We start from the raw sequence: 13,507 nt of genomic DNA, 5'->3' as shown, positions 1-13,507 counted from the left end.
TACTCTGCTGAACTAATTTTATTAGTTTATTGTTTTTCACACTCTAGTCATTCTCAGACAACGCATTATGCGTGAGGAAACGCAGAATTTTTATCTTCCTTTTAATATGTGAAAAAGCAGAAATAAAACAAGCAAAAATTTATTCATGAAAATTTTTGGAAACAAAACGCAGAATATTTTGGCCGCAGAAATAACTTGCTATACAGTATTGATCAGAAACGGTTTTCCATGTACAGTTGTTTGAAATAACTTATGGACATGTCACAATAACTCACTTTTATTTACTTACTTTCTAACAAAACAGCTATCTTACTGTATCTTAAAACTCTAATAATCTTATCTGATGCCTGATGTTTTGTTTAATACTTACTAAATAGTTTATTCACAATGACATCTATGCTCCTTTATTTCTGTAGCTACAGGAATTGCATAACACAGATAGCTTCAAAAGGACTAAACCACACATTTTAGGCAAAAAATAATTTCTCTCAAAAATCCATTAAAAGTGAGTACACTAAAGTGACTAGTGGTAAAAAACTTGACGTAAGATTTTTGCAAGATATTTTTATAAATAACCATAACTATTGTACAGAAGGAAATGAAAATCTTGGAAAATTCCACTCAAGGTGTCAGCATATATCTACATGTACCTCATCCTAAACAATGTTAGGTCACACTGTGTACATACAATATCAATGCTTATTAGGTATGGTATATTAGCTTACATGGAGAATCATTTCTGCATCTGCAAGAGATATCAAAAACAAAAAAGATGTTTGCACCTTTTTGTCTATCTTCAGTTTAGACTCGTCATTCAAAACATTTCTTCCAACCGTTTCATTAACACAACCAACGTGACTTTTGTTTTCAAGTGACTCAACTCCACAGCCTTGTACTTCAGTATTTCTTTGCATGCCATCTGTGTCCTTCACATCACTTATCTTGACATGTTTTTGACTATCCTCTCTATCTGTCTGTTCACTTCTAACCGTATGTTTACAACAGCTTTTTTTCTCGGCTGTTTCTGTCGTATTTTTCCTATCATTTTTGCATCTTGTTTCCACTTTGTCAGTATCTGGCCTCTTTACTGTTTGATTTTGACCTTTGACCTGACAGTGTGTCTCTGAATTTTCATTATTACCCTTGTGCAATCTGTTTACACTTGCTGATCTTGGTTTTTGATGAAACTGTGTCCTTGACCTTGCAGTAACTAAACTATTGGACCTTGACCTTGAAGCCTGACCTTTCCGGTTGTTTCTGTTTTTCAAATACAACACCATTCCATGTAAGGGTTCTAAAGTCAGCAGTTTTGAAGCAGAAAGTCTGTTGTCTGGGGTTGCAACTAACAGCTTTGAAACAATTAGCTTGATAACTTCACTAAAATGGCTGAAATTCAAAATAGAAAAGAACTTCACTAAAATGGCTAAAATTAAAATTAGACAGTCAAGCACTTCACTAAAATGGCTGAAATTAAAATTAGACAAGAATTTCACTAAAATGTCTGGAATTAAAAACTAGACATTCAAGAATTACCTAAAACTGCTAAAATTAAAAGAAAAAAGAATTTCCCTAAAATGGCTGAAATTAAGAAACAAATTCAAAGTCAAATTTATTCAGGTTTCTTAATATGATTTACTTACATATTATCAAGAATAAGCATATGTATAGATGCCTGAAAGCTTGTATTTGCATATAATGCATAAACTTGTATTAAACAGCAAGTGAAGGGAACAAAACAGTCTGACTGCTAAAAGCTGGTGGCTGCTTAAAGTAACTACTACACGTTTGATAAACCGTTAGTGATGGTGTAATGTCATTTATCTTGAAAACGTAGAATAAAGCCTGGATTTGGCATATGGAAATGAAAATCATGTTATGAATTAATGGCAACCAGTGAGTAAATTTATTACAATGATACTGTTATTATCTTTCTAAAGTTAAAATGTGATACTTAAACATCTGACACGTTAAATAATTCAAAATAAGGCCTTAAAATTAGCGTAAAATGCACAGTTCACTTTAATCATTGTCAAATATCTTAAAAATAAGCACAGACAGACCTATACATTTTATTTCACCACATTATAGACCATAATTATGTATATTTACAAAATTGTGTCATTAAATCTACATTGAAGAAAAAATTCTATTCAGGAAAATGTTATAATAATTGTGACTTTCCCATAGACCCCCATTATGAAAAACTGCACGATGTCCACTAATATTTTTTTCAAATCAGTCTAGCAAAAACATCAAGCAATGTCCATGTCTTTTTGACTTGCTGAACTTTTTAAGTTTTAAGTACGATTTGAAATTTTGAAAAATCAGGGTTTAATAAAATTCTACCTTGTAGAAAAAAAAAGAATGATTCGAATGTGAAGAACTACCTTAAGGCAGATAGCTTCTTAAGACAAGGTGAAATAAGAACAAAATGTCAATGTGGGAAATTAGCTGACTTGCTCCTTAAGGCAAGTGACTGATTAATACAAGTGGATGTTAAGGGAGGTTCACCTGTACTTACAACTGCGTGCCAAAATTTATTTAAATCTGTCAAGACTTTTATAAGTTATTGTCTGGAAACCATGAAAAGCAACGGACCGACAGACAAACCGACAAGCTCACTCCTTCATACCTCCAAATTCTGTGATGGGGGTATAATTAATCCTCAAACCAGTTGAGTTAGCCATTATAACACAGATTTACCTTGGAATAGGCTCATATTCAGCCTTGATGATTTTCTTGGTCAAGTCATCAAAGTTACTGGCATGGAACGGAACACGTAGTGTACACATCTGGTACAGAAGACAGCCTGCTGCCCACATATCACTGCTACTGTTGTACCTATTTACAGTTAAGGAAATCTTTCTTGACTAATCATTACAAAATACTGTCATTTCATAGGCAAGAAATTTCGTGGTTCTGGCAAATATGGCTTTTTCATCGGGATATGAATTTATGCATTTCAATGTTGATGTTACATGAATGTGGATATTGTTTGTTAGTTAGGATAAAATTTCATAGATCGACACAACCAAAGCCTATTGCAATTAGAGAACCTGTTAGCGAACAGCATGTATCCTGACCAGACTGCGCGGATGAGCTGGTCTGGATCCATGCTGGTCGCAAAGCCATTATGTTGATTTTCTCCTGGCACGGCTCTTATCAAGTTACAACTGTATTTATATAGATACATATGTAATAAAAAGATAATTTAGCTTTGAATGAAAAATATGCACTTGAAAATGTAAAAGTCGCGCAATATTTCCCCTGCAGAACTTGGGGGTATTTATTGTAAAAATCTAATAACCTTTATATATCACTGGGAAGAAAATGTATTAGTGCCCAAGCAAAGTCTGAAGACTCTTGAAACACTGCTTACCAAATTGCTGAAAACTATACAAATCATAAGGATACTGTTTTCCCTCACATATTTCTGGACTGATGTAGAAAGGTGTTCCTATTCTTGTGGAAGCTAGATCATCGCAACTGTTCAACACTCGTGCTATACCAAAATCTCCGAGCTTCACTATACCATTGTCTGTCAGGAATATGTTCTGTGGTTTCAAGTCTAAAATATGATAATAAATTCATTTACTAGTGTTTTGTATTTTTCATTATTTTTTAAAAAGCTGGCCTCCTTCAAAATATGACAATGTCTAAAATTGGCAAAATTGCCACATAGCCCATTAGATGCCTTTCTTGACAAGCTATTATCAATGTGTTAGATAAGATTATTTGCAAAGTTCAATATGTAAGATTATTTAAGAAATAATATATCTCATCCAGTGATTTGTCGTTGAATAAATCATTGTTTGGAGTTCAAATGCGAAGAAATATTAACGCGAGGGCGCAGCCCAAGTGATATAATAATACGCATCTGAACGACAAACAATGATTTATTCAAGAGAAAATCATTAAATGAGATATATTATTTCGATTCTAACACGTTACAAAGGATTTTTAAGTACATCCTTGATGACATGCATTAAATATTTGCCCGTTTTCAATCGGTTTCTTTTCCAGCGCGCCGCTATGCTGTTTGACACCATGACGTAATAACTGTGACGTCAGAACAGTGATTTGTTGTATAATAATTCACTGTTTTCTGCATTCTTTGTTTAATAGGAAAATGAATCGGATCGTGTTAGAATTAAAAGTTAACCATTCTTTTGGATGGTTAATGACTGGCCTAATTCACCAAACCTACCAAAAGGCAAAAAACTGAACGTGCAAGATGCTATATAAAAACTTAGTACAGTTAACTTTATTAAGTAGCGAATACTACAAAAGCCAAAATAAAACTCAGTGGTTGTTAAAATGACCATGCAAAAACTTCCCAAATTACAGCATCACAGTATAACGTTCGTATTACACCTGTACAAAAAGTAATTCATTGTTACACAATTGCAAGACCCTTTTTTCACTGGGGAAAGAATACCTGCTAGCTTCATTGATGAAGTAATAATGCTTCAGAGTTTATAAGGTCAATAAAGTAAAAGCACACTTTCACTCTACATTTTGTCAAACAAAACAAGTACCAGTGTTTTACCTCTGTGAAGAATATTCTTGCTATGTATGTACTCTAAAGCCAAAACAACTTGAAGAAACCACTCTAAAACCATGTCACTTGTAAACAACACACCATTTTGTTTCTCAATTTTCTGCTGAAGATCTCCTGAAAAATGCAAATGAAATATTAATTTAAAGAACAAATTTAGGATATAAAAATGTTCTTTATCACTTTATTCTACCATCAGCACATGTTCAAAGAACAAGTTTAAACTGTTATCACCTAGTATGATTGCACAGACTAAAACCATTCTATTTTGTGTATAGCAGTCATATCCTATAGCTCGACAAGACTAGACTGCATTTTGTATAGAACCTTTAACCCTTACCTCCCTAAATTTCTAAAATGGATTGGTCTGTCCAGTATCATTAATTATTCAATGGGGTGTTCACTGAAAATTTACTGACTGAATAGGGATGTGCAGGCTGATCATGGTCTGCACTGTTCGCAAAGGCAGAATCATTTGCTGCCAGCAGGCAAAAGGGTAACTTCAAACCTGAAACTCAGAGTAAAAATTAATCACAGAAACCTGAATTCAAAATATTTAAATACTAATTAGAAAACCACAGACCATGATCACAGCTGCTGAGAAATAGTGCATACCCATAATACAAACTGATTTCTACACAATGATTAAATTTCCAGACTTAAAAATAATTTTTTCTTTTGACTAGAATTTTGATATCGAAGGTGTGACATTGACCTTTTAACAGCTGTTTCATTGGGGCAAATATTTGAGCGCAGATGCACAGGCTGGTCTGGATCCATGCTGGTCGCAAAGCCACTATGTTGGTTTTCTCATGGCGCGGCTCATTTCAGCATAAAGACTACATGCATGTAAAAGTTACAGCCTGCAAGATAAGGCCTGACAGAACCTTTGACAAAAGGGCAACCAGGACTTTTGAGACAGAGACCTAGGTCTTGCATGTGATAGGACATATCATTGAGGAAGAATGTGCATGTCAAAGGTTTGTTTTATGTACGAGACAGATGTTATACAAATCAAAAAGTAATAACAAGAGCTGTCAGTAAGACTCTGAATTACAGCTTTGCCAGTAAAACAAATTCCAAGTTAAAAAGGGACATAACCCTGTCGAAATTCAAACCAGAGTTATGGGAATTGGGTCTCCTGGTGTAGACTTTGATACTAAATAAACTATTTTGAGTTTCAAGTCAAAAACTTTAATAGTAACAGAGATATTTGACTTTATCAAAAATTTTAACAAAAAATTCTAAATTAAAAAGGGGCATAGTTCTGTCAAAATTCAAACCACAGTTATGGGAATTGTATCTCCTGGTGTAGACTTTGATAGTAAATAACTATTTTGAGTTTCAAGTCAAAAGCTTAAATAGTAACAGAGATATTTTACTCTATCAAAAGTTTTAACTAAAATTCTAAGTTAAAAAGGGGCATAATTCAGTCAAAATTCAAAAATCAGAGTTATGGGGATTGTTTCTCCTGGTGTAGACTTTGATGGTAAATAACTATTTTAAGTTCCAAGTCAATAGCTTTGATAGTAACAGAGATATTTGACTTTATCAAAAACTTTAACCAACGGTGACGCCGACGCTGTCACCGGGCGAGTGCAATAGCTCTACTTTTTCTTCGAAAAGTCAAGCTAAAAATCAGTATGTCTGATCTCCTGACTTACACAGTATACAAATAATTGAATTTTGAATTTTTTATGTTGGCAATTGGTTCCATTTTCCTACATGCATATTTAGTGCTTTCCCTACCTTACATGTAATATAAATTTACAGAATTCAATTTACATTAATAAGAATCAAACCTCCGGACGCATATTCCATGACAATGTGCAGAGCTCCGCTGCTGACAAACGCTTCTATATAACGCACAATATTGGGATGAGAACATGCACTGAGTACCGCAACTTCTGTCACACAGCGATCTAATGCTCGACTTGACAGACCTTTGATCTGTAAGATAATGTAAATTTATCAAAAATCCTGGAAATTATTTTTCATTGACAAAACTTACTGTTTTCCAATCAAGCTGTTTAGTTTGTTCAATCTAGCCAATTCAATTATTACATAAAAATCTGGTGTATTCAGTATAACTAAAATTTAAAATGGTAGTAAAATCATAAATATTTGTGGGGAGAATAATTTTCGTGGATTTAGTCATTACTTTAATCCACAAAATCAAATGAAAAACGACAATATACAATCATGTAAAAGTTCCATTCATTAACTTTAAAAGTTGAAACCCATAAAACATGTGCCAAAGAAATAGTAATTTCTACACAAAAAAAGTCTTTAAATGTGTACTAAATACTGAACCTTTTGTATAACAGAAACTGGTTTAACTTGATAAATACAATTCTCTTTTTTTTTTCAGTATTAAAGCTGCTTGCCCAAAGTTTGGGTGAAAATTGTTCAACATGTTCATTTCCACCAATTTCAGCCCACAAGTGACACTGAAAAATGACAAAGTTGGTGAAAATAAAAGTTAGATACTGGTCAAAATGCGAGAAGAATGTAAATTTTCTGTAGTACTACTTATTTAAAAGGGTTGCAACAGTTTACTGCCTTCAGTCTGCACAAAACTTTTGGTGATTGATAAGAATATCTGGCAAATATCTAATGTAAACAGGTTTTTACCTGCACTAGTCACTTTCAGGGTACTCACTTTTTATGGATGTTTGGGAGAAACTAATAATGTGTAAGTCCCTTTAAAGTTGGTACCATTCTGTTCTGATAATCGAATTTCAACTGCAGGCTATGGAAGGGTATAAATGAGCCACACCATGAGAAAACAAACGTTGTGCATTTGCGACCAGCATGGATCCAGACCAGCCTGTGCATCTGTTCGCTAATGGTTTCTCAACAGGCTTTGAAAGCGAACAGCATGGATCCTGACCAGATGCGCAGACTGGTCAGGATCCATGCTGGTCGCAAACGCACTAGGATGGTTTTCTCATGGTGCGGCTCAAATGAATTACCTGGATAACTTTAGACACATGTTTTATCTGTGTCTTAGTGTCTCGAACAACCAAGGCTTTACCAAATGCACCTGCTCCAAGCTCGCAGAGAGGCTTATACCTGTCACCCATACTGAAAATATAAAAAATAAATCTAGGAACATTTATGTAACATGAAACAAGAAAGCACTGCTGAGGTTCAAAGTTTAATCTTTTGACATTCAAAAAGCAAAGCACTTTTGAAAATCTTTCGTATTAATTTCCAAGTCACTAAATATTTGTGCCAGTATTATGGACATTGTGTGGAAGAACTATTTTAAGTTTGAATCAAATTCATTAAGAAATAACAAAGTGAAAGCACAACATTAACCTGAAGTTCTTAGAATCTAGGTAAAAAGAGGGCTTAATTCATGAAAAATTATTGCCAGAGTTATGGTCCTCGTGTTATACGTGGGTGATGATGTGCTACAAATATTTCAACTTTGAATCAAAATTTATATGTTTGGTAATAACAGATATACATGAAGAGTAAATTTTAAAGTGCATCAAAACTTTACCTGAAATTTTATGTAAAAAGGGGAATAATTCATGAAATATTGGTGCAAGAGTTAGTACTCTAGTGTCATATGATTTGGATGATGATCTTGAACAAGTGTTAATTTAAATAAAATCCCTTCTGTAATAACAGAGATAGAGTGAAAATGCTTATGAAATAACCTAAAATTCTAAAAAGGGCGTATAATTCATGAAAAATTGGTGTCAGGGTTATGGAATTTGTGTCATATGTGGGGTGATGATGTGGAACAACTACTTTAAGTCTGAATCATATCTATTTGGTAATAACTGAGATCACTGAGATCACACCATATTTCCGAAGATTAAGTCTCTTATTCAAAATGAGTTTTATTCAACTACATGTAATTTTACATTTCTACATGAAATATTAATGTTTAATTTATTGCAGCAAGTCTGGCCAGCATTATATACATGTATAATAACTGTTTTATTTTTATTTTTTAACGTCTTAGTTTTCCTAGAAGTAAAATGCAGATAAGTCAGCTTAGAGGGATGAAAACTACAATACGTACATATAAATAGTCCTGAATATAAGACCTAGCTGACATAACTCATATCACTTTATTAAGTTCATTTAAATTTTTATTTTCCATGCTATGTTATGTCTTTAAAGGCTATGATAGTATAATATAACAAGAGGACCATGATGGTCCTCAATCGCTCACCTCTTCCCACATGACCCAGTTTTGAGTATGACGTCGTTTTTTCTATTATTTGACATAGTGACCTAGTTTTTGAGCTCATGTGACCCAGTTTTGAACTTGACCTAGATATTATCAAGATAAAAATTCTGACCAATTTTCATGAAGATCCATTGAAAAATATGGTCTCTACAGAGGTCACAAGGTTTTTCTATTATTTGACCTATTGACCTAGTTTTCGAAGGTATGTGACCCTGTTTTGAACTTTATCTAGATATCATCAAGGTGAACATTCTCACTAATTTTCATGAAGATCTCATGAAAAATATGGCCTCTAGAGAGGTCACAAGGTTTTTCTATTTTTATACCTACTGGCCTAATTTTTGACTGCACGTGATCCAGTTTCGAAACTGACCTAGATATTATCAAAGTGAACATTCAGATCAATTTTCATGAAGATCCATTGAAAAATATGGCCTCTAGAGAGGTCAAAAGATTTTTCTATTTTTAGACCTACTGACCTAGTTTTTGACCGCAGTTGACCCAGTTTCAAACTTGACCTAGACAACATCAAGATGAACATTCAGACCAATTTTCATACAGATCCCATGAAAAGTATGGCCTCTAGAGAGGTCACAAGGTTTTTCTATTTTTAGAACTACTGACCTAGTTTTTGATGGCACGTGACCCAGTTTCGAATTTGACCTAGATATCATCAAGGTGAACATTCTGACCAATTTTCATGAAGATCTTGTGAAATATATGGCCTCCAGAGAGGTCACAAGGTTTTTCCATTTTTAGACCTACTGACCTAGTTTATGGCAGCACGTGACCCAGTTTCTAACCTGACCAGTCACCTAGATATCATCAAGGTGAACATTCTGACCAACTTTCATAAAGATACCATGAAAAATGTGACCTCTAGAGTGGTCACAAGCAAAAGTTTACGGACGCACGCACGGACGATGGACGCCGCACGATCACAAAAGCTCACCTTGTCACTTTGTGACAGGTGAGCTAAAAATGTAAAATGTCAGAATACTAAATGTTGAACGTCAAATGAAAATTTTTTCTGGTCTAATTATTTGGACTACTACAAAATTGTAAAATATCAGTTCCAGGCTTTCAAGTGACCTTTGATGAAAAAGTAGGAGAAAAGTAGGCGCCTCCGATATAAAAAAGTAGGAGAAATGTAGGAAAAAAGTAGGAATCTGATGATAAATAGTAGGAACTCATGTGAACAAACTTGCCAGATTTAGAATAAAAGCATCACCGGCACACCTCACCAGCGATGTGCATAGCACCAGGAGGGGGTAGGTATGGGAGGGAAGGCCTCTGTCCAAGTTGGGGGAGGGATGAATGGGGTCTCCCCTTAATTGTTTTTGATATAATGTCTAATTTCAGAAGTACTGGAGGGGTACTCCCCTCCTTTTAGGTAAGGGAAGAGGTATCCCAGTCATTTTAGTTGGGTCAGGGGGCTGTCACCCTGGAAAATTTTGAAACACAGGTATGAAATGGTTGGCTCTGGGTGCATTTTTGGGTCTAAATTTGATGTATGGAAGGAGGTATCCCAGTCATTTTAGGAGGGTCAGAGGCACCCCCCCCCCTTGAAAATTTTGAAATACAGGTACAAAATGGTGGGCTCTGGTGCATTCTTTTGGTCTAAACTTTGAGGTATGGAAGGAGGTATGCCAGTCATTTTAAAGCGGGGAGGGGGGTCAGGGTGCTCTTCCCCTGGAAAATTTTGAAATACAAGTATGAAATGGTGGGTTCTGGTGCATATTTTGGTCTTAATTTTGAGGTACTGGGAGTCGTACTTTCCTATTTTTCGAGGGGGGAGGGGGCCAATGTGTTCTCCCCTGGAAAATATTGAAATATAGGTATGAAATGGTGGCCTCTGGTGCATTTTTTGGTCTGAATTTTGAGGTAAGGGAATGGTATCCCAGTCATTTTAGGGGGTCAGGGGGCACTCTTCCTGGAAAATTTTAAATACAGGTATGAAATGGTGGGCTCTGGTGCATTTTTTGGTCTAAATGTTTAGGTATGGGAAGAGGTATCCCAGTCATATTAGGGGGGTAATGGGGCTGTCACCCTGGAAAATTTTGAAACACAGGTATGAAATGGTGGTCTCTGGGTGCATTTTTGGGTCTAAATCTGAGGTATGGGAGGAGGTATCCCAGTCATTTTAGGAGGGTCAGAGGGCTCCCCCCACCCACCCCCTGAAATACAGGTACAAAATGGTGGGCTCTGGTGCATTTGTTTGGTCTAAATTCTGAGGTATGAAAGGAGGTATGCCAGTCATTTTAAGGGGGGAGGGGGGGGGGATAAGGGTGCTCTTCCCCTGGAAAATTTTGAAATACAAGTATGAAATGGATGGTTCTGGTGCATTTTTTGGTCTTAATTTTGAGGTACTGGGAGGGGAACTTTCCTATTTTTCGGGGGCCAGTGTGTTCTCCCCCTGGAAAATATTGAAATCTAGGTATGAAATGGAGGCCTCTGGTGCACATTAGAGTCTAGATTTTGAGAAAATATTAATCCTTAGCCAAAATAGTTGGGTGATACTTTGATGAGTATAGGTCACTTCTCGGCAAACTGGGGAGGTAGGGGGTATGGGCACCCTCTTTCCAGCTCTGGATCTGGGCCTGAATCTTGTACATTTACTCACAATTACATAGCAGCACAATATATCAGGTCTTTCTATTTTCTTGTGCTCCAATATCAAGGTCAATATTCAACTCATATAATGAAGAGGTCATCAGCAGCATATCAAAAATATCTCTAGAGCCTCACCAGTACACCATCAGTCCTTACATTATGTAACAAAATTCATTATACAAATAGACTAACAACATTTGTTAACATATTTTTCCTTCTTTAGATAAAAAAGTAGGAATAGTAGGAGTTTTTTCAAAAAAGTAGGAAAAAAGTAGGAACAGACCTAAAAAGTAGGAAAAGTAGGAAAAAGTAGGACTACTTGAAAGCCTGCAGTTCATAAAATTAGGCATCCTGATAAGCTAGTCGAACTAATCCAAAGCGTTTGTTTTGTATTAATTGTGACGGTCATGGTGTCTACAATTAAATGTCAGAAATTAAAAAGCAGCCACTCAGCGACAGTAAGCTGGTCTACCCAATAAACCAAACTATAGCCACTTATAATTACAGCATCCTTAGTCAAACTAATTTGACGCGATCCTAGCAAATATCGAGATATTTTTTTCATATGGGCAATATCCCCACTCACGTCAAACACTCGAATGACCAAAATAGTTTAAGCAACTTCCAATGAAATTTTCATCGCTGCCGGTAGTCTAAATAATGAGACCTCGGGCAGACCGATTTTACATTTTGATATTTTACGTTGTCTACCTAGAGGTCTCAACCAGAAACAATCAAAACTGTGGTGGAAACTGTGGTCAATTGAAATTACGATTTATCAGTAGTCACGATTTTTCTTTAGCCCTAACTGTTTACCTGTTGTTTTAAATCATAAATAGTAAATAAAAAACATAAGAACAGGACATATTTATCAAGAATTTCTGTTGTAAAAAATTTAAACCTCTAACGTTTCAATCGTCTTCATGTAATGGCGGTCGGAGGCGTGACCAATGAAAACGCTTCGTGTAGTAATGTGTTTACCGGTGATCGGCCATTTTCCAATATGTAGTACACTCGTGTTAAACCTTGGCAATTTTTTAACTGCCATAGTTTGAATTTTTCTCAAAAAATCTCGGTAATATATACATCATTGAAAAGGAAAAATTACAGGCTTTCTATGTATGTATTTTTTTTTTTTATCCGTTGCATTATTATAACATAATTCCCGCCCAACGGATTCCATTGGGTGTTACTTACAGAAAGAAGAGGACAGTGCTACCACATTCTTTACCTTTTCTGGTTTGTACTCGGAGGCGGATATCGACAAGTCAAAATAATATAACGATATTCAACTCTCGAGTACAATTATTTGGACTACGCTGCCGGCACTTTACATGCTATAGGTTTATATGTCGATTATTTCACGAATTGGCCATAAATTAAAATATAACTTACATGTATCTAAAGGGGATTCAATTCCTCATTAATCTATGTTAAAATTATCGAATAATATCCAAAATTACGAATCTTCTGGTGATTTAAACCTTTGTATGTACTGTACACGATCAACGTTTACTGTGTGTTTACACGCCATATAAAAACAATAACTTTACAGGACTGTGTACTGTGATTTAACTTCCATTATTTTGGTCATTCAGTTTTTGACGTTTCGATTGCCCCTCACAAATATAAAACAATCTGAATGTCGAATTATTTTGACTAACGGCATCCTCTGCTTGTAGTCTAAATAATTATGAGACCTTAGGTAGACCGATTTTACATTTATTTTACGTTGTCTACCTAGAGGAGCAGATATTGACAAGTCAAAAAAATATAACGATATTCAACTCTCGCATACAATTATTTGGACTACCTCTGCTTACACATTCAAATCACTTTGAACTTACGGATAATTTACTTAAGGGGAACCGTTTTGAATTTACGACGTAGGGGAGGGGGATGAACAGATTTTCCCTTAGGCAGACCCCTTAGAAGGCTCACGAGATATAATTTCAAATCATGAATTTTTCCCGTAAAGCTAACTTCGCATGACGCATTTGATTCCCCTTTGCCAAAGTACTCAGTAAGTCCCCTTGCCCTGAAATAAAATATTGAAGTATGGGAACCTGTCAAATTCACGCGCCAAATCTCATCACTGGAGAGTACTCATTTCTGACAACTTC

At 35.3% G+C, this 13,507-nt stretch overlaps 1 protein-coding gene across 1 annotated transcript; it reads right to left on the bottom strand.

Moving 5' to 3' along the window:
• Positions 1 to 716: 716 nt before the first annotated feature.
• Positions 717 to 13,493, bottom strand: LOC123555105 (serine/threonine-protein kinase Nek1-like). The gene is made up of 7 exons (XM_045345689.2): positions 13,451 to 13,493; positions 7,534 to 7,645; positions 6,361 to 6,508; positions 4,550 to 4,675; positions 3,415 to 3,568; positions 2,704 to 2,841; positions 717 to 1,386 (listed from the first exon to the last, which is right to left on the bottom strand). The coding sequence occupies exons 2-7, from the start codon at positions 7,642 to 7,644 to the stop codon at positions 717 to 719; spliced, it is 1,347 nt and encodes a 448-aa protein (XP_045201624.2). The 5' UTR covers position 7,645; positions 13,451 to 13,493.
• Positions 13,494 to 13,507: the final 14 nt, after the last annotated feature.

This window comes from Mercenaria mercenaria, chromosome 7, assembly GCF_021730395.1.
Source record: "Mercenaria mercenaria strain notata chromosome 7, MADL_Memer_1, whole genome shotgun sequence".
Lineage (NCBI taxonomy): Eukaryota > Metazoa > Mollusca > Bivalvia > Venerida > Veneridae > Mercenaria > Mercenaria mercenaria.
This window is presented reverse-complemented; position numbering and strand designations above follow the sequence as displayed.

Excerpts from the sequence above, each read along its gene's own strand:
- LOC123555105 (XM_045345689.2), bottom strand. The coding sequence starts at position 7,644 with ATGGGTGACAGGTATAAGCCTCTCTGCGAGCTTGGAGCAGGTGCATTT. Across the intron at positions 3,569-4,549 it reads CAAGAATATTCTTCACAGAG|ACTTGAAACCACAGAACATA; the intron begins GTAAAACACTGG and ends ATCATATTTTAG. Across the intron at positions 1,387-2,703 it reads GAATATGAGCCTATTCCAAG|CCATTTTAGTGAAGTTATCA; the intron begins GTAAATCTGTGT and ends TTTGAATTTCAG.